General features: G+C 47.7%; 1 protein-coding gene across 2 annotated transcripts in view; it reads left to right on the top strand.

The window, feature by feature from the left end:
• Positions 1-11,967: 11,967 nt before the first annotated feature.
• Positions 11,968-18,469, top strand: part of Zswim6 (zinc finger, SWIM-type containing 6) — a 167,724-nt gene continuing 161,222 nt past the window's right edge. Inside the window, exon 1 of one of the 2 annotated variants that reach the window (XR_010063737.1) lies at positions 11,968-12,732. Coding sequence is in view for 1 of the 2 variants with exons in the window: in XM_039103499.2 (XP_038959427.2) it covers positions 11,988-12,732 (745 nt within the window). In the remaining variant the exon portion in view is untranslated. The remainder of the gene's footprint in view (positions 12,733-18,469) is intronic. The other variant, XM_039103499.2, reaches the window with a different exon arrangement.

Here is an 18,469-nt window from a genome sequence, read left to right as displayed (position 1 = left end):
TGGAAGCTTTCCCAGCCTGCTAGCTATGTAACTATTGCTTCCCCGCTGAATACTCATGGTATGCAGTTGACTGGTGGCCTCACCTGCAGGCATATTAGGGGGCAGCTCCTCTTAAGGTGCTGTAGACCTCACTCTGTGAAGCTTGGTGACTAAGGGATCTGAAGGCAAACCCAGCAGAAGCTGGGTGGAGCGCTGAAGAGACTAAGAAAGGGAACCTGCCAGAAACATGCGCAGACAGTTCAATAGGCAAACACGTTTCCTTCAAAAGACATAATAGATGTATTTATATGATACCTTTCCAAAGTCCCCCTAAATGGTCACTCCAGTTAGTCTAGCCGCTTTGAAAGTATATTCAAACCCTGGTTTTGAAATCCATCATTGCCCCCTCAGTTGCTAATGAAGGTGAGAATGACTAAACCACGCAACCATAATCTAAATTAACTTTTTATGGATTACCAATGCTACACAGACAGACCTGAGGATACGAATGCAGACATTTTATACACAGAGCTATAAAGTGCACACATAGCCAATTACAGAGACAAGCCTAGACAAGAAGAGCAGAGTAGGAGAATGTGTGTGTGTTTGTGTGTGTGTGTGTGTGTGTGTCCTTGTATCCATATGTGGTGTGTCCATGTGTGTGTGTGTATGTACATGCATCCCTATGTGTTTCTGTGGGTGTGTCCATGTGTGTTTGTGTGTGTGTGTCAGTGTGTTGGGGCAGGGAAACCTTCAAGGGGCACCAAGGAATTAAAGAGTGTGAAATCCAAGATGGTATTAGTTTTTATTGTCATCTCTTCTCGTCAGCACCACCCTCTGGTGCCTGCTCTGATGCTCGTTTTCCATAGAGGGTTGGTGCTATGTCAGCGTAAGGAATCCCTTGGGAGTATAAACTGATAATGACTCTCAGGCTAAGTCCTTCAAGGGATATTTGATGGTTTTCAACGGGGATTTACAAAAGTGAAAAGAGTCACATCTCTAGTGGGTGGATTGTAAATTAGGAAATATCTTTAGTCTAAGAACTTGGCTCTGCTTAAATATACTTTTTAGGTAGAGGTCTCTTGTGAGTATTCTTTTTAGAGAAATATGCATTTATTTATTTTGTGTATATGTATATCTGAGGGCGTACCACATACATGCAAGAGTCCTCAGAGGTCAGAAAAGAACATTGGATCCCATGGAACTGTAATATAGGCAGTTGCGAGGTGCCATGTGTGTGCTGGGAACTGAACCTGGATCTTTTGCAGGAGTAGTTAAGTGCTCTTAACTGTGGAGAAATCCTATTTTGGGGGTATTCTGAAGGCTAGAATTACGGGCAAGAAAAAGTATTTCAGGTAGAGGGTTTGCAATGAAGAACAATTCACTGGGGGCAGAGCGGGGGTCCTCCTAGAGGGAGAGGCTGACAGGCTAAGTTTCCATGCAGAAACTAACTAGTAGTTTGTCTTAGAATGTTCAGTACCTGTTCTTCAGGGAACTTTAGAACCTTCTGATGATATAAGATAAAGATTTTTTTAAACTAATGCATATTATGGTAGGAAAAAAAATCTTATACTGCCACCTGCATGCAATAAGGTCTTCAAGGCCAGAAAGAAACTACAGTATTATATAAGTATGTTTAGTTATGTTTGCCTATTAAAGGGGGCGGGGTGGGTATTTTCCTTCCTAGATTTTTCAGAAATTTCACTAACTTGTTCAAGTTTACAATAGATTGAAGAAACTATCAAATTCTAAGATTACAGAACAAGAACAACCAAATGGTTTAACATCAGGTTTATGGCCCCGGAGGTTGAGATATTTTATCTAACTGTAAAATAGAACCAGAAAAAAATTAACTTGACAGTGTGTGGTGTGGTTCCTTCCTTTATAACCCAGCTTTCCCAGGATGACAAAAGGGGTTCAGAGGTATGAAGGGGCCCAGAGGGAAAGGGAAAGGAAAAAGGCAGGTTTTCACTCTGCACTCACAGTTCATGGGCAGCTTATTTGCACATTACTTATGGGTAAAAAAAGCAAGAGCTGGCATCCGGGAGGGTATGATGATCTTCACAGAGAAGTTTCAGCCGGTGGTGGTGGTGGTGGTGGTGGCACATACCTTTGATTCCTGAATTCAGGAATCATGGACAGGTGGATCTGTGTGAGTTCAAGGCTGGCCTGGTTGACAGAGTGAGTTCCAGGACAGCCAGGAAAACTCTATCTCAAAACACACACACACACACACACACACACACACACACACACACACATCATGCACACACACGCACCCACGCACACACCACACACACGGGGGGGGGGGAGGGGGCTTGGCGATGGAGGATTCCTGGCCAGAACAAAGCTCAGCACACAGTAGGCACAGAAATATTTGTTGCCAAAGAATCATTCTCTTGAAATCAAAGATGGCAAAAATCTACAACCCTGATAGAGTGGATAACTCCCCCCCCCCCGAAACTCAGAGAGTGTTTTCTATTTCTATGGTAACAAGAAGACTTAAAATTGCCCAAATTTGAGAGATACTTGAGATGAAAGCCAGGATGAAAAAAAGAAAAGTAACAAAAGACAAATGCTACAAGCAGCATGCATGACAGTGTGGTAAAGTTTTTGACATTTGTTTGGGGAGATTGTCTTATTTCTCTGCTTGGAACGATGTGATGATTTCCAGAATGTCGCAGTAATAGCTTCACACCATGCTGCTGAATGTTCGCGGAGTAGATTTTATTCTTTTCCTGAGAGGGGAAGAAAAGAACAACCCATGAGCCTTGGTGGCAAATGGGCATCGTCTGTAGGTCCTTGGAAATTACTCTCCTGGCATCTGCCTGCATGTTAACTGCAACGAAAGGAGGTTAGCCTGGTGGAAGGCCCTTTGCTCTTTCCCTTCTTCAGGACTAGCAAATACATATTTGAGCATCTACTCTTTTCCCACATAAGCTGTCCTATGTACAAACTAATGGAAAAATCGTAACTCTGATAAAGATTGCTGGTACATGGAACTCCTGGAGTGTGGGATAGGCAGAACTGATCTAGCAGACCTGCTAGGTTTTCCTACGGAAGTGATTAAGCTGAGTCTAGGAAAACAGCCATGGCTTCAGAGCCCGTAGAACAACATCTAGGCAGTGGGAACTCTTGGGCAAAGGGCCCCCTGGAGGAAATGAGTATTCAAGGAACTGAAAGCAGGCCTGAGCAGTCTGCTTTGGCAGAGACCCAGAGTGTGAAGGGAATACACTTGGGGCAAAGCCAGTTGGAGAGGTGGGCAGAGCCAGGCCATTCTTGATACACAGCTGTGAGTCTTGCACAGTGGGATTGTAGGGGTTTGGTCTGCAGCCTTTGGCATATGTACTGACTGGTTTTGTGTGTCAACTTGACACAAGCTGGAGTTATCACAAGAGAAAGGAGCCTCCCTTGAGGAAATGGCTCCACGAGAACCAGCTGTAAGGCATTTTCTCAATTAGTGATTAAGGCGGGGAGGGCCCAGCCCATTGTGGGTGGTGCCATCCCTGGGTTTGTAGTCCAGGGATGAGAGCAAGCTAGGGGAAGCAAGCCAATAAGCAGCACCCCTCCATGGCCTCTTCTGCATCAGCTCCTGCCTCCAAGTTCTTGCCCTGTGTGAATTCTTGTCCTGACTTCCTTTGGTGGTGAACAGCAATGTGGAAGTGTAAGCTGAATAAACCCTTTCCTCCCCAACTTGCTTCTTGGTCACGATGTTTTGTGCAGGAATAGAAACCCTGACAAAGACAGCACACTCTGAGGGGCTAAGGCTGTCACAGGAATGCACAGCAAACTGTTCTTGTGTGCAATCTAGCAATGGCAGCTTCTGGACCACCTAAAACCTGTCATAGCATTGCTCTAGGTTCCAGAAGAGAACCACCAGATTCTGGCAGTATAGCCTCGTGAAATACATTAAAACTAAATCATGTTCAATGTATATTATTTTATGCAAGACAACCTCAGATTATCATGACTTTCATACATTAACTCCTCCGGCGCCATGGTTTGGCCATTTAACTTCCCTCCTAGCTGGGAGCCATTTGAGGTCCAGGAACTCTTTAAGAGGTCAAAGTAAAGGAAACTCAATTTTTATTTTACATTGAATTCTAAGATGGAGGCCTTGTGCTTGCTAAGGACACACAGAGTGGGAGCAGTTTTTCAGGAAGAGAAGAGTTGTTATGAGTAGGTACAGAGTAAATAATTAAAAGTTATAGGGAGGCTGGAGAGATGGCTTAGCGGTTAAGAGCACTGGCTGCTCTTCCAGGTGTCCTGAGTTCAATTCCCAGCAACCACGTGGTGGCTCACAGCCATCTGTAATGGGATCTGATACCCTCTTCTGATGTGTCTGAAGACAGCCACACTGTACTCACATACATAAAATAAATAAGTAAATTGAAAAAAAAAAGTTATAGGGAGTAGCACTACTGAAAAGGCAGAGTAAAAACAAGACTAGAAAAAAAAAAGGACATAGATTTTGGGATTAGAGAGATGGCTCAGAGGTAAAGATCATTTGCTAATCTGGCAAAGTACCCAGGCTTAGGTCCCAATACTCACATGGCTACTAAGAACTGTCTATAACTGCAGTTCTCGGGGGTTCCAACACAGTTTTACAGCCCCCTTGGATACTACGCATGCAGGTGACACACAAACATACATGCAGGCAAAATACTGTTGTTTGACAGGTGACACACAAATATATATGCAGGCAAAACACTGTTGTATGACAGTTTCCTCCCATATTGAAACATTCTATTCTTCAGGGAAGCTCTTTATACTGGAAGTAAAACAGGTAAAAGTAGCTTCAGGAAGTCCCTGAAACTGACTAGATTCACCACTCCCCCCAGCCCCCAGTAAACTATGAAAGCTGAGCATTCTAAGCTTCAAAGAAGACTCAAGCCACTGCAAAGAAGGTTCTGAGACCATTTTCCTGGAAGATGCAGAAAGCGGCTGAGTTGCCTGGAAGGGGTTTTGACTGACAGTCTCTAGGGAAGGACATTCTTCAACCTGTTGAGATCCCTGTGGGCTGTGCAGTGTGCTTCAGGTTCCCAGCTGAGCTGTCACCTGTGCTGGGGTGAGGTGAATTAGCTGTCTTTGAGTCATTTTTGCCCCTGAAAGTAACCTTTCACTTATATTCATGTCAGTAACCTTAATAAAACTCTTGGTGGTTTTCAAAGTAGGATTTTGGTGGTATCTGCACTTTGGTCTGGCAAGGGTTTCCCCATATTTGGAGTGAGTAGAGGTAGTACATCTCCCCCAGAAAAAGTGTTGTCATACAACATACTCATACACAAAATAAAATCTTTTCAGAAATAGAGATGAAGAATTGAAGCAAAAATAACTTAATAGAGCTTAAACAGTTTCATTGTGTTTGTGTCTTTATGATGAACTTATGAAGTTAAGAAAGTATATCACTATTTAGAAGATTTCTAGTCTGGGGAGTTGAATATCCCAAGAGTTTCAGTGCTAAAACAGGTCTTGCAATCTAGATAGCTCTCCTGAAACTTTTGTGTACTCTGTGGTCTGGAGGTGCCGGTAAGGACAGATTCCTATTGAAAAACTTCAAGTTTTGTTGAAACTTCATCTTTACAAGTTACTTGTGGGTTTTATTTTGAACCCTTACTAGAAGTGACACTTTTCTTGTCTGAGTCGTCACGATGCTATTCCTGACAGGAAGTGACTTCACAATACTAAAAAAATATTGTAAGTGGTAACACACCCTTAGCAAATCCACTTTGAAGCTCGGATATTTTTACTTATTTTATGTATGTGAGTGCTTTGCTGCGGTACCCTTGCATGGCAGAAGAGAGCATCATATCCCTTTATAGATGGTTGTGAGCCACCATGTAGGTGCTAGGGACAGAACTCAGGACCTCTGTAAGGACAGCCAGTGCTCTTAACCACAGAGCCATCTCTGCAGCCCCCTTGGACCCAATTGTAAGACTGTTTTAAACAGAAATACTCTTTTATCTAGTAATAAGATACCCCCAAAAGATACCTGGTCATCTGAATTCTGATAAGAATGAAAATAAAATATTTGATCACTTTAGGAAATGCTTGTGCTATGTGCTTGCAACATGATTTTTTGGCTGCTATTATTATGTTGTTATTGTTATTTGGAGACAGGGTCTCTTTATGTAACTCCAGCTGTCTTAGAACTCACTGTATAGAACAGGCTAACCTCAAATTTAGAGATCTACCTCTGCCTCCTGAGTTCTGGGATCAAAAGTGTACACTAACATGTCCTACACTTTCTATTTTCCTTTCTGACACAGGGTGGAGTTCTGGGTTGGAATTTGTTATGTAGACCAACTGGGTCTCGTACTCACAAAAATCCTCCGGCCTTTGCCTCAGTGTTGGGATTAAAGGTCTATGCCACCACTCCAGGCACAAGATGCATTCTGGAATGATATTTTTCTGTAAATTTTTTCATGATCATTTTTTATGTTTATGGGTCTATTGCCTATATATGTGTCTGTGTACTGCCTGCTTTCAGTGCCCTTGGAGGTCAAAAGGGGGCATCAGGTCCTCTAGAACTGGAGTTGGCTGTGAGCTACTGGGTAGGTTCTGGGGATCAAACCCAGGCGCCTTGGAACAACAGTGTTCTTAACTGCTAAATCATCCCTCCAAACCCATGGGATTTTTTTTTCAAATGTGTCCATACATGTGAGAGCTTTTGGCTCCATACTCTATACTTAAAATGTCTTGAATATGTCTTCCTTGTATAATATCACATAACAGAGATGAAAAAGAGTATATTAACAGAAATTGGGGTCATTGACTCTTGAAACTGTGATTCTTTGTGGTGCCTTTACGGTTTTTACAGAACACATTTTCTTAGGATAGAAAGTTGTTGCTCAGTAGTTGAACGCCATTCTCACGGCAGATTGTAGGAGGTTACTGACAAGGAAGCACGGCATGTTTCCAGATTTTTCCTATTCCGAGGAATCTGTAGCATGGGTTAAAATGATCTGTTCTAAGCCTCACCCCAACCTTGCTGAAAATGAAATTCAAGAGAATTGAGAGAAGCCTATATTTCTAACAAGCGCTCTGGGTGATTCTTACGAATGGGCAAGTTTGAGAAATGCTGACTAATGCCAGGAGCTCTGGCAATGAACTAGTTTGAGTCTTTGCTCGGCTGGACCAACTAATCTTTGGCAAAATTCTTTGTGCCTCAGTTTTTTTGTTTGTTTGTTTTTTTTTTTTGTTTTGATTCTTATTTGCTGGGGCATCAACTGAGTTATTTATAAAAGGTCCCAGCACTGTGTCTGTGATCACTCTTGAAAACACAGGAAGTCATCAGTGGCTTGATTCTTCAGGGTTTAAGAGAAAAGAGCTTCCAAGCTTGCTCCTCTTTGAAGATGGAAGAGTTGTTCTAAACTGACTGGTTCTCTGTCAACATCAACTTCTTCTTTTGCCCAAGAGTTAGTTTGGTAGAAATGACTGGCCTGGAAGATTATCTGGACATTTCCCCATTACAGGCATTTCTTACTGATGACCCCATTCTTCATCCCTTTATCCGCATGGAATCTGTCTTTCTATTGGAGGGGAGATTAATGCTTGGTTCAGAGGTTAACTATGGTATTTGAGGCTTTTACTCCCTTCTAAACAATTGAATTATATTCCATGGAGCATTATTGACTTTGGTTATTATATAAAAAAAATATATCCCAGTACGAGAAATAGGATGGAAATGAGCACAGCTTTGTGTCTGTCTGCAAATGACTTGAAGTTCCTTAGATCTAATCCAATTTTCATGTCTTGGAATCTTCCTGCTAATGGCAAATTATTGTCTTAATTAGCTGAGATGACTAGTAATAACGAGGAGACAACGTGGTTTTCTTTTCCTGCAGTCCTAAATACTGGGACTGTGTGAAGTTCTTACTACCAGAGAGTAACTTTCAAAACTCACGTGTTAACTTCAGATTCCCCTGTCCAAAGGTGCATGCATTATGGGCCACAGGAAAATTAGTGTTTGGGGGATTTGATAAACAGGTATCTAATTCGATTCAAAGATTTCAGTTTTCATTTCTTGGAAATTCATGCTGAATAGCCCAAGCTGGCCTTGCATGCCTCATCCTCCTGCCTCTGCTTCCTGTGTGATTGCAGGCAAAGAAGTAAGAGGAACCTTGATAGATCTCAGGCTAGGACTCCACTTCCTTTCTTAGAGCCCCACATCTTCCTGCCTGCCTGCTATCCATCCATTCATGCATCCAGGTGCTGGGAATGGGTGGGGGTTTCCTCCTTGAGTTCATCGGTTCAGCTACTGGGAGAACTTTTTATGGAGTTGACTGAAGAGCCTATCTCTTGGCCTCACTGTGATGTGGGCTTCCGTGAAGCCATGGTGAGTCACAGCCCTTCAGCACTCGGGTTCCCTACCGTTGCCTAATGGTAGACACTGGGCATGGCTGTAACCCTGATTTGGTTTTTTGGGTAGTGGTCTGGTAGGAAAGGAAAATGTAAGTAATTTAGTAACTATGAATGGCAGGAAAATAACTATCATAAATCCTTAAAGTAGAGAAATAGCACAAGAACCAGGTGAAGATGGCATTCTGAGTTCTTGGTAGTAGTTAGCTATGGGGAGAAACCTTGGTGGAGTAGGGGAAGGGGCTCTCAGAGGCTCTGGAGGAGACAGAATCCCAACCCCTCAACATAGCCAGAAAGAGAAGATAACAGCTCAGAGCAGGGTGATACTTGGCACAACGGTATAAATGTCACAAGACAGATTCAAAGTAGTAAGGTGCTGAGACAGAGAGAGAGAGAGAGAGAGAGAGAGAGAGAGAGAGAGAGAGAGAGATATCACACATCAAGGTGCGTTTTTCCAGAGGAAGTAGCCTTTAAGCAAGTCCTTGAAGGAAGGGGAGGAATTTAACAAATTCCGAGAGGAGAGAGAGAGATTTCAGGCCTCAGGAATGTATTGAGCAAATGTGTGGGGCAGGCAAGTCCTGTTGGGACATAACAGCATTCCTGTTGGGGAACTGGGGAAAACATTCTTCTGCGTTTTAGAAGTCAGGCTGGGAAGTTGGGTTTGGTCAAGCCAGATCACAGTCTGGACTTTTTCCAGTAGGCAGTAGAGAGCCGTTTCAAGGGACTTGAGCAGGAGGGTGATACCAACAGAAATTTACTTTGGGAAGCATGGCAGCTGGGTGGGGGAGGACTCGGAGGACAGGCTATACAGACATGCCAGCCAGCATCAAGGCCCTACACAGTGAAGAGGAAGAAAAACCTTACTGTGGACAGTGAGAAGGGCTGGGATAGTCAATACTGCAAGTGAATCTGGGGTAATTGCACCAAAGAAGCTATATCAAAGAGGACTGCAGCTTGGGTGGGAGCCTGGTAAGTCGTCCTAGGGAGGAAAGAAATTCAGGGGAACGGCAGTACTTTGAGTTTGAAATAGACACTCTGAAGGTGAGCGCTGTGATCTGGACATGGAGAAGAGATGAGCCAGGGTTTTGGTTTTGAATGGTTGTTGACTCTCCACGGGGTGTCATTAAAAGTCGATCATAATAGGCTGTAGGATGGGGCACATTAAAGTTTGGAGGAAGAGAAACAACAACAACAACAACAACAACAACAACAAAATGAGGCAGAGAGGAAGATGACCAGGAAAGAAGAGACAACAGGGTGTCAGAGAAATGCAAGAATGAGGGTAACCATTCAAAAAGAAGAATAGGCAGAGTGTCTGAGACCCCAGGAGATCAAGGAGGGCTAGACTCAGTGGCCCTCAGCTTTTCTTTGAATTAGAAAATGAAGCTGGATTGCCCCAGGGTTAGGGGTATAGTTCAGTCCTTGAGCATTCATGCTGGAGGGCCTATGTTCCATTCCCAGCAAAAACTTAACAAAAAATGACTGGATCCCTCCAGGGAAGGTCCATGCCTTAGATCCAGTCTCTTTAGTTCATTGCAATATCAAATTCTTTAAATGTTAGCCTCCTCTAAAGGTATGTATTTTCCTGTGATGGAAATTAATCCCTCCCACCAACACCACATCTGACCCCGAATGAGTCATTTATTCTGTCCGAGAACGCCAGTTTTGTCCTTTTTAGCTTTCTAATTCAGAGATCCGTGTACACGGGTGAAAATTCTCGGCGACCTGTGCAGCACACGCCTTTGTCATGACTTCCTGAGGACAGACTAGAGCTCACCCTACTTTCTGCTCTGATAGCCTAAGTTTTAAAGTCTCTTAAAATTATTTTTTAAGAGATCTAGATATTAAACAACCGGAGGAAAGAGACTTCCTCTTCCACTTGCCCATAAAGGTCTTTCAGTTTTCTGCCCAGCTTTTTCCTAGGCACCGAGGAGGTGCCTAGAAAAATACTGGATGAATATACAAAAACATGTCACCAAAATTTTCCTAACAAGCAGCTATGGAAAGTCTGCCAGCGTCCTGCCTCCAGGGACTTCTAGCCTGGGGCTCCTGATGCCCGACATGGATCACGTCCAATGTCTCGGGCGGCCTCCGCTTTGAGTGGGCAATTTTCTTTACAACACGCCGACGCGCGTAGTCGCTTTAAATTCAGACCAGGTAGGCAGTGGGGAGTAGCCAATATGCGAAAGTGTCAGAGGAGTTAGGGCTTATCTCCAACAATAGGACAGTATCTCTAACACTGTTTAGAGTAAAAACAGAAGGTGGAGCAAGAAGTCAGGGTGTCTAACGTGGTCATTAAGCCTGCGGCTTGGCTGAGATCTAACCAAGCTCTGCAGAGTGCGAAGAACAATGTCCGCAGGGTTCCCGGTTCAGACGGGGACTCGATTCTCCGCCTCCGCTGGCGCCCGGGCACCGTCTCCCAGCGATGCTCGCTCACTCGTCTTGTTGCCCTGCTGCGGGAGGACCCGCCGGTCGGGCGCCGCCAATGCTGCAGGGAGCGCGGCGCGCGCCCGGAGCGCCAAAGACTCCAGGTCCCAGCCCCGCCGCAGACTCCAGAGCGCCCGCGGCCGCTGTCCGCCACTGGGCGGCCGTGAGCGACAACCGTCTCGCGATCGAGAGTTTGCGCGATCCTCTGCCGGTGCGAGCGCTCTAACTGGAGCGGCCCGACCCCTGGGTCTGCAGCAGGTCGCGGAAGAGGGCGATTGGGGCTCCCGGCTGAACCCGGGCGGGCCAGCTTCTTTGCCCGAAGGGTTGAAAGAGTGCGAGGGCGGGGCAGCGTGGCCGGCTCCGGACGCGCGTCCAGCGGCTGCGAGGCAGCATCCGAGCGCTCTGCGTGTCCGGGCGCTCGGTCGGCTCGGCTCGGCTTCCTGGCCTGTCACCGGGCTGGAGCGAACCCGGGACTCAGGGCTGGGTGCGCTGCAGTTACGCGGGGCAGCCGCGCCCCTTCCCCACCTGGGTCGGCAAAAAGTGAAGTGGAAAACAGTGGCTGAGCTCAGCCCTCCTCCCTATCCCCTCGTGCCGCAGCCACGGCCGAGGGTGGGGGAAGTTCGCTCCGCCGGGTTGGAAGGAAAGCAGGCGGCCTGGGCCGCGCCTCCCCCGCCTTCCTCTGGGCTGCGTCCCCGGGGCTTCACGCAGCATTTCTTTGTTTTGAAAGCGCCTCCTCCGCCCAGAGGCTTTTCCCCGCGGGGCCGGCTGACTGGGGGGTGGGGCATCGAGCAGTCGGTCCATCCTCCATTTAGTCCGGAACCCTCCCCCTACCCGCCCCGCGGCGACCCACGAGGAGCGTCCTCACTTGGCGGACATCAAAAGGGAGGCAGGGCGCTGGAGGGCTAAGTTGAGTAGACAGGGGGCGCAGAGACCCACCCACCCTCCGCTTGGCAGACGGCCCGCCCCCTCCCGCGGGAACCCCGCCTGAGCCCCGCCCCCCGCGTCACAGCAGCCTGACATTCTCACAGCCCACCCGGCACCCAACCCGGGCGCCCCCGCCACCCCCGTGTCCACGGAGCGCTCTATTTATGTTTCAGCCCAGTGATTTGCATAGGCCCCGCCCCCTCCCCTAGGTTCTCCCTATCGGCGCTCCTCCTTGGCGACGTCGTCACCGTATAGGCCACACCTCCCGTGCCCCTACAAGGAGCGGCGGGCCCTAGATGGCAGCGTGGCGTCGCCACGGCGTGTGCGTGTCGCGCTTCCTTGTGCCGTTTATAGGGTCCCGGCACTTCCGCTGTCGGGTTAGAAGCGGCGCGGTCATGGCGGAGCGCGGACAGCAGCCTCCTCCCGCGAAACGGCTCTGCTGCCGGCCGGGCGGCGGCGGCGGCGGCGGCGGCGGCGGGGGTAGCAGCGGCGGCGGCGCGGGTGGCGGCTATAGCTCTGCCTGTCGGCCCGGCCCGCGGGCGGGCGGTGCGGCGGCGGCGGCGTGCGGGGGCGGCGCGGCGCTGGGACTGCTGCCGCCGGGCAAGACCCAGAGCCCCGAGTCTCTGCTGGACATCGCAGCGCGCAGGGTGGCGGAGAAGTGGCCGTTCCAGCGCGTGGAGGAGCGCTTCGAGCGCATCCCGGAGCCGGTGCAGCGCCGCATCGTCTACTGGTCCTTTCCCCGCAGTGAGCGGGAGATCTGCATGTACTCGTCCTTCAACACCGGTGGCGGCTCCGCGGGCGGCCCCGGCGACGACAGCGGCGGCGGCGGCGGCACGGGCGGCGGCGCGGGCGGCGGCGGCGGCGGCTCCTCATCCTCGCCGGCCGCCACCTCAGCCGCCGCCGCCGCCGTCGCCGCGGGCACCGGGACCCCGTCGGTGGGGGCGTCCAGCGCTGCGGACGGTGGCGACGAGACGCGGCTGCCCTTCCGCCGGGGTATCGCGCTGCTGGAGAGTGGCTGCGTAGACAACGTCCTGCAAGTCGGTGAGTCACGGGGCCGCCGCGGGCCGTCGGTCCTTCGGTCTGTCCTCCTGTCCCTCGGGGGTGGGGGAGGGAAGGGCCCCCTTCGTTCCTCTGGGCCGCCTCGGGCCGGGCGCGCGGTGCAGCGGTGGGGCGACTCGGACTGTCCCCGGAGCGGAGCGCCCATTTCCTCCCGCTGGTCCCCGCCCCCGTCTCCCCGGACGGGCTAGCGCGAGTGGGAAATGAATCAGCAGGACGCGCCCCTCGGCGGCGGGGCGGTGGGTGTCGGCGTCCCGGTCGTCTGTCCCGCAGCTTGAGCGCCGGTGTGCGGGGCGGGTGTGGACAAAGGCGCGGGCGGCCGCGGGGCTCGGGCTGGGGCGTGCGGCGCGGGGGAGGGGGCGCCGGCCGCAGACAATGCCGACCGGGGCGCTCGCTCTGCGCTGCCCGGCTCGCGTCCTTTCTTCTTGGCGCCGCTCCGCGCCCCGCGGTCCGAGGGAGGGAGGGGGGGCTGGCGAGTCCCTCCGACACCACTCGGCCACCGCTCCGCTCGGGGCTCCGACGGCCGGCGCGTCCCGTATACTCCAGCTGCTTAAGGTGTCTGCGACTAGCTCCGCGGCGTCCGCGCCGGGTCCCCGAGCAACCTCTGTCGGGAGCGACGGCCGGACGGGCCGCTGAGGGGCGCTGCTCGCGCTTCTCCATCCCGTGAGGTACCGGGCTGCCCGACTTCGGCCTGCGCCCGGGGTCCGGGTGCGGTGCTGAGGGAGCGGGCAGCACGGTCCGACGCCGTGACCCGCGGCCGGCGTCTGCACCGAGGGGCCCCACGGCCCCTGCGCCGCTGCGCGCCCCGCACCACCCGGCACTTTGTTCTCCTTTCGGGTTTATTTGTGCCCCTTTCAATTTTCTGTCACCCTCGGTAAAGGGGAAAGCAAACAAAAGAACCTCTTTATTTCTTTTCAGGGCTTGTAAAGTAGAAGATATTTGACAAAGGCGAGAGAAGGACTTGTGATTTAAAGCTGCACAGCCCTTCTTTCTCTGACAGACCAGGAGAGTTTTCTCAAATCCCTCTGCTTTCCATGGGGCTTTTCTTTTTATTCTGTTTAGATATCTTTTCCAGCCATAGTTATGGGGACGTTTGAACTAGATTGAAGTGAACAATACTGCAGCGCAACCTCCCTTTCCCCATATTTTATCTCCGGATTGCTGAAGGCATATTTTATAACCCCCTCCCACTCTGATTGAAATTGTATGGATGAACCCTGAAGCAAATGAATGAGGATAGATAGATTTGAAAGCGCTCTCTTCTCTTCTCTTCTCTTCTCTTCTCTTCTCTTCTCTCTTCTCTCTTCTCTCTTCTCTCTTCTCTCTTCTCTCTTCTCTCTTCTCTCTTCTCTCTTCTCTTCCTCCCCCCCCTCTCTCTAACTTGTTCTTTTCTCTGTGGTCCAATCTTTTTATCCTTTTCATTGGGTGTGGAGTCGGGGTCTGGACAGTGGCCCCGACACAGAAGATTTGTTTTAATCCTGTTTGGTTAATTTGAATTCTAATGTAATCTGAAAACGTGATTTTCTGCATGGTCATTTATTTCCAAAGACAGCCCTCTGTGTTGCTCAGCACCCTTTCCTTCTGTCTAAGAGGGAGGTTGGTTTTTGAGGCTATCCATCCTTCCCCCCACCTTTCTTCCCTTTAAAATCTAATTAACATTCTTTCTAGTTAACCCCCCCCGCCCCCGCCCACCTTCTCCTCTTTCCCCGCCGGTTTGAAACCAATTGAAGCACATGTATGGTCTCTGAGTATAACTAACTGGAGTCTGAATTTTTATGGCTTGGCTAGCAGTGTTGCGTCGTGGCCCCCGCCCCGCCCCCCCTTTCCCCTTGCTGTGTTTGACTCTGCTTGTGAGCAATGAGGAATGACAGGAGAGCACATAGGGAGGGTTTCTTGGCTGATTGCATTTAAGCCAGGAATTCACTGTGAAAATAAAGCCAAGGGGCGATAAATAAAAGATGCAATCTTCTCTAGGAGACAGACACACAGCGTGGGCTTTGCCTGCTTTCATCAGTGGAAGAGGCCGGGGCGAACAGTAAGTTGTAAAAGAAAATAGTAACTTTTTCAACAGTCCCCAAAGGGGAAGGGCGGCCACTTGAATGAATGCTGTTGGCCCCGGTTGATGTAAAGAGGCATGCGTGCCTCTAGTACTGTTTGAAGACTTGACCACCTCTTTGGAAATACTTACCTATGTACTAAAGAAATGATGTACAAATTGTGGAAAACACGTTTTTTTCTTTCTCTGAGTTCTGCCAGTTTCTTTAACATCCAAGTTTTCTTACTTGTGCCAGTCAGCATCGAGATAGAAGGCTGTTAGGCAAATGCCTGGCAGCTGGCACTTCGAGATAGAAAACGTAGGACCAGGTTTTGTCCACCTCTGGTGAGGAGCGGGGAGGCCAGGTAGATTAAGTATCTAATCTAGCGTCTAGAGTTGGCTGGTGTTAGTATTCTTTAAGACGCTTATAATTGTGATTTTCTGTAGGGTCACCCCTCCCACCCCTCCCACCCCTCAACCCCAATCAAAACCAAACCAAAACCAAAACAACAGAAAAACCCGAGATGGAAAAGAACAACGTACTGCGTTGATGTCATTATGAGCAGTTTTCTGCAGTTGACAACTTGGTTTACACAGGAAGTGTTCCTGAGTGCTGGTCACAATTTTAGGGAACCCGGAGTTGTTGGACTCCACCTCACAAGCTCCTCCAGAGCGTGAGCAGTAGGGAATTGGCCTTGTCAGAAATGAAGCTTGCTGGGCAGATTTTCAGCAATAAACTAAACCTTTGTACTGGCAAGTGCTATTCAATTGTTAGATATAAATTATTGTATTCAATAATTGCTCATCGGTGGCTTGTTTTTGTCAAACTAGGATGCTTTTTGTTAAGAAGGGTCTTTGTCGGGATGTAGTCTTGATCACAGCTAAGCAGTAATTTCAGAGAGAACGCCTAAGCAGCCCCCCCCCCAGGTTGTTGTCTGACCCTCCTGTATATGACTTAAAATCAAAGGTAAAGACAGATTATTTGGGAAAATAATCTTTAAAAGTTTTCTGTTGGGCTGAAAACATAAGCCAAGTAAAATCTCTAACTGGAGTAAATATTTATGGTGTGTTTGACTAAAGCTATAGGATTATAGGTGAGTGTGACAGTGGTGCAGGAAAGTGTTCTGTATGAGAATGTCCACTGCATGCACTTTGCAGGAGTGAAAAGCTGAACTTATTCTTTATTTCTGTCAGCTAGGATTTGGTCAGGAACAGCTGACTGGAATACCATGCAACTATGAACAAAATCAAGTAGTTGGTATATTTTAACAAAGAGAGGTGACCTTTTAGAGTAAATAACTTAGGTCAAGTGTGATGGCACAAGACTTTAATCCCAGCACTCAAGGTGGGGAATCTCTGAGTTTGAGGGTACCCTGTTCTAACTAACTTCACACAGGTTTAAAACAACAGAAAGGCTTTGGTGTAAAGAAAGGTACATCAAGGTCATGTAAGTCACAGAGAGAGAGCTGTGGTGTCTGGAGAAAGGAGTTGGCAACTTTTAGAGGATTCATTTCTCTCTTAATGCAACCACATTTTCAGAATTGAAGATTAACTTTTGAGTTATAATGTATTTTTTTGGTGTTTTGTCGTGTGTGTGTGTGTGTGTGTGTGTGTGTGTGTGTGTGTGTCTGTGCGTGTGTGTAGGTGTGTGTAGATTGTTCCTTCTGAGGGACTGGTATGTAATTTTTTTTCAAAGCTTATTTTGGTTACAATATTTACTTACAACCAAGGCAAATTTAAGCACAACCAGAGTCTTTTGTGTGAGAAGGAAGGAGTTACATTTTAAAAGCAGTTGGCTATTTCTTTGGAGGTTGCTTTTGGGAGAGAAAAATACTGCTTTGAATTTTATTAATGTATTAGCTCATATATTCTTTTTTTGCGTGGGGAGGTGGAGTCAAAGCAGTAAAGTACAATGAGAACATGTATTAGAATTAAAATTGAAATGAGTAAAAATTTTAGTTAGTTAATTTGTTGGCCTTTACTAAAGTATTCTTATTTTCTTTATTGACCAAAGATGACTGTATAAAGGATGACACTCTAAATTCATTTTTGAGTGAGTGTATTTTAGATTGGTTAGAGTACGTTTTCTTATACCCCTTGGAAGGGTGAAATAACAGAACAGTTTTGTATAGCACTGTATACTAATTTATGTTCGTTTTTCAGGGGCAGTAAGTTCAGGGACTTGTGAGGCAAATGTTCTACCACTGAACCATACCCCCAGCCTTTTGGTTAAGGAGAAAGTTAATTAAATGGAGAGAAGATGACATTTTGGAAACATTCACATGTTTCTGTGTGTGACTTGAGATGTTTGTTTGCAGCTTTTCAGTACCTGGTCGGTGAGAAGTGCTTGGCCTTTAGTGATATTCCATTCCTTGCCAGTTGGGATTGGTCCAGTGAAGAAATCTGTCCAATGGGTACAACACTGTAGCTCGGACACTGATCCGACAGAGGGAGGGAGGGAGGGAGGGAGGAAGGGAGGGAGGGAGGGAGGAGATGGCCCAGTCAGTAAAGTGTGTGCTGAACAAGCAGGAGTACATGAATTTAGACATCAGTCTCCCCATAAAAAGGATCCATTTATTACCCCAGCACTAGGAGGGCAAGAGCCAGGCGAATCTTACTTGGATCTTTCTGGACAGCCAGCCTGGCTAAATTGATGAGCTCTGGGTTCAAAAAATAATACAGAGAGTGATTGAGGCACATGCTCACTGTTGGCCTCTGGCCTCCATGCATGGGTATACTCAGATGTACACACATTCACAAGAACTGTATTCCATCACACGCACACATATACACATGCGTGTGCTCACACACACACACACACACACACACACACACACACACATCCCAACACCAACAATGTTGGAAGATGGAATTGCAGACTTTGGTTAAGCAATCATTTCTATTTTTGCTTCAGCCTTGCTGTTTTATTTGTTTTTCATGCTAGGGGTTGAGCAGAGAGCGTCTCTTTGATGCTAGGCAAGCGTTCTACCATAGAGCCACATCTGCAGCCGGGTCTTGTAGTTCCTTGCTAAATAGTTGTGTTATGAGTACACTCTTGGACTGCAAAGGCTGTCTCTTTTTTTTTTTTCCCCTTTGTGTTAAATTTCATTTCTTTGGAAAGCGCTAGGCTTTGATGCTATTCTTTTGGAAACATCAGGATGCCTGTGAGCCATGGCCTTTAATGGAAGAGAATTACTGCAATTAATCAAACATTGGAGCTTCTTATTCTCTTAAGTACGTCCTTGTTGGGTTTTAAGATGCTCATTTTGTTATTGCTGTCTCCCTCTTTGCTCTGCGTGTTTCATAAGGAGAAATGCAGGGCCAGCATCTCTCGTCTCCTCACACTCATGTTTAGCATTTAGTTAGGAATGTGTGATTTCTGCTGGTAATATGTGCACAGAGCAGGATGGCTTTTAAGAAAGCAATCCCTTTTAAAAGCTACACGATTGGATTAGATCTTTACTATTTCTGTTTTTGTGTTAGACTGTAAATTTTCCTCAGTGCATCAAAATGAGTTTGGTACCTCGAAGAAGCCTACTTAAACATACATGTGATAAAACAACTCACTTAGTGTTAGGAAACCTCGTAGGGGACTCATTCAACTCCAACTGCCATGACTTAAATTGTTAGGCTAAAGGGCTACATAGCTTAGAAAAGGAAGTAAAATTATTATTAGGAAATGTGATT

The sequence above is a fragment of the Rattus norvegicus genome, chromosome 2 (assembly GCF_036323735.1).
Source record: "Rattus norvegicus strain BN/NHsdMcwi chromosome 2, GRCr8, whole genome shotgun sequence".
Taxonomy (NCBI): Eukaryota; Metazoa; Chordata; class Mammalia; order Rodentia; family Muridae; genus Rattus; species Rattus norvegicus.
Note: the sequence above shows the minus strand (reverse complement) of the source record. Positions and strands in the feature narration are given on the sequence as shown.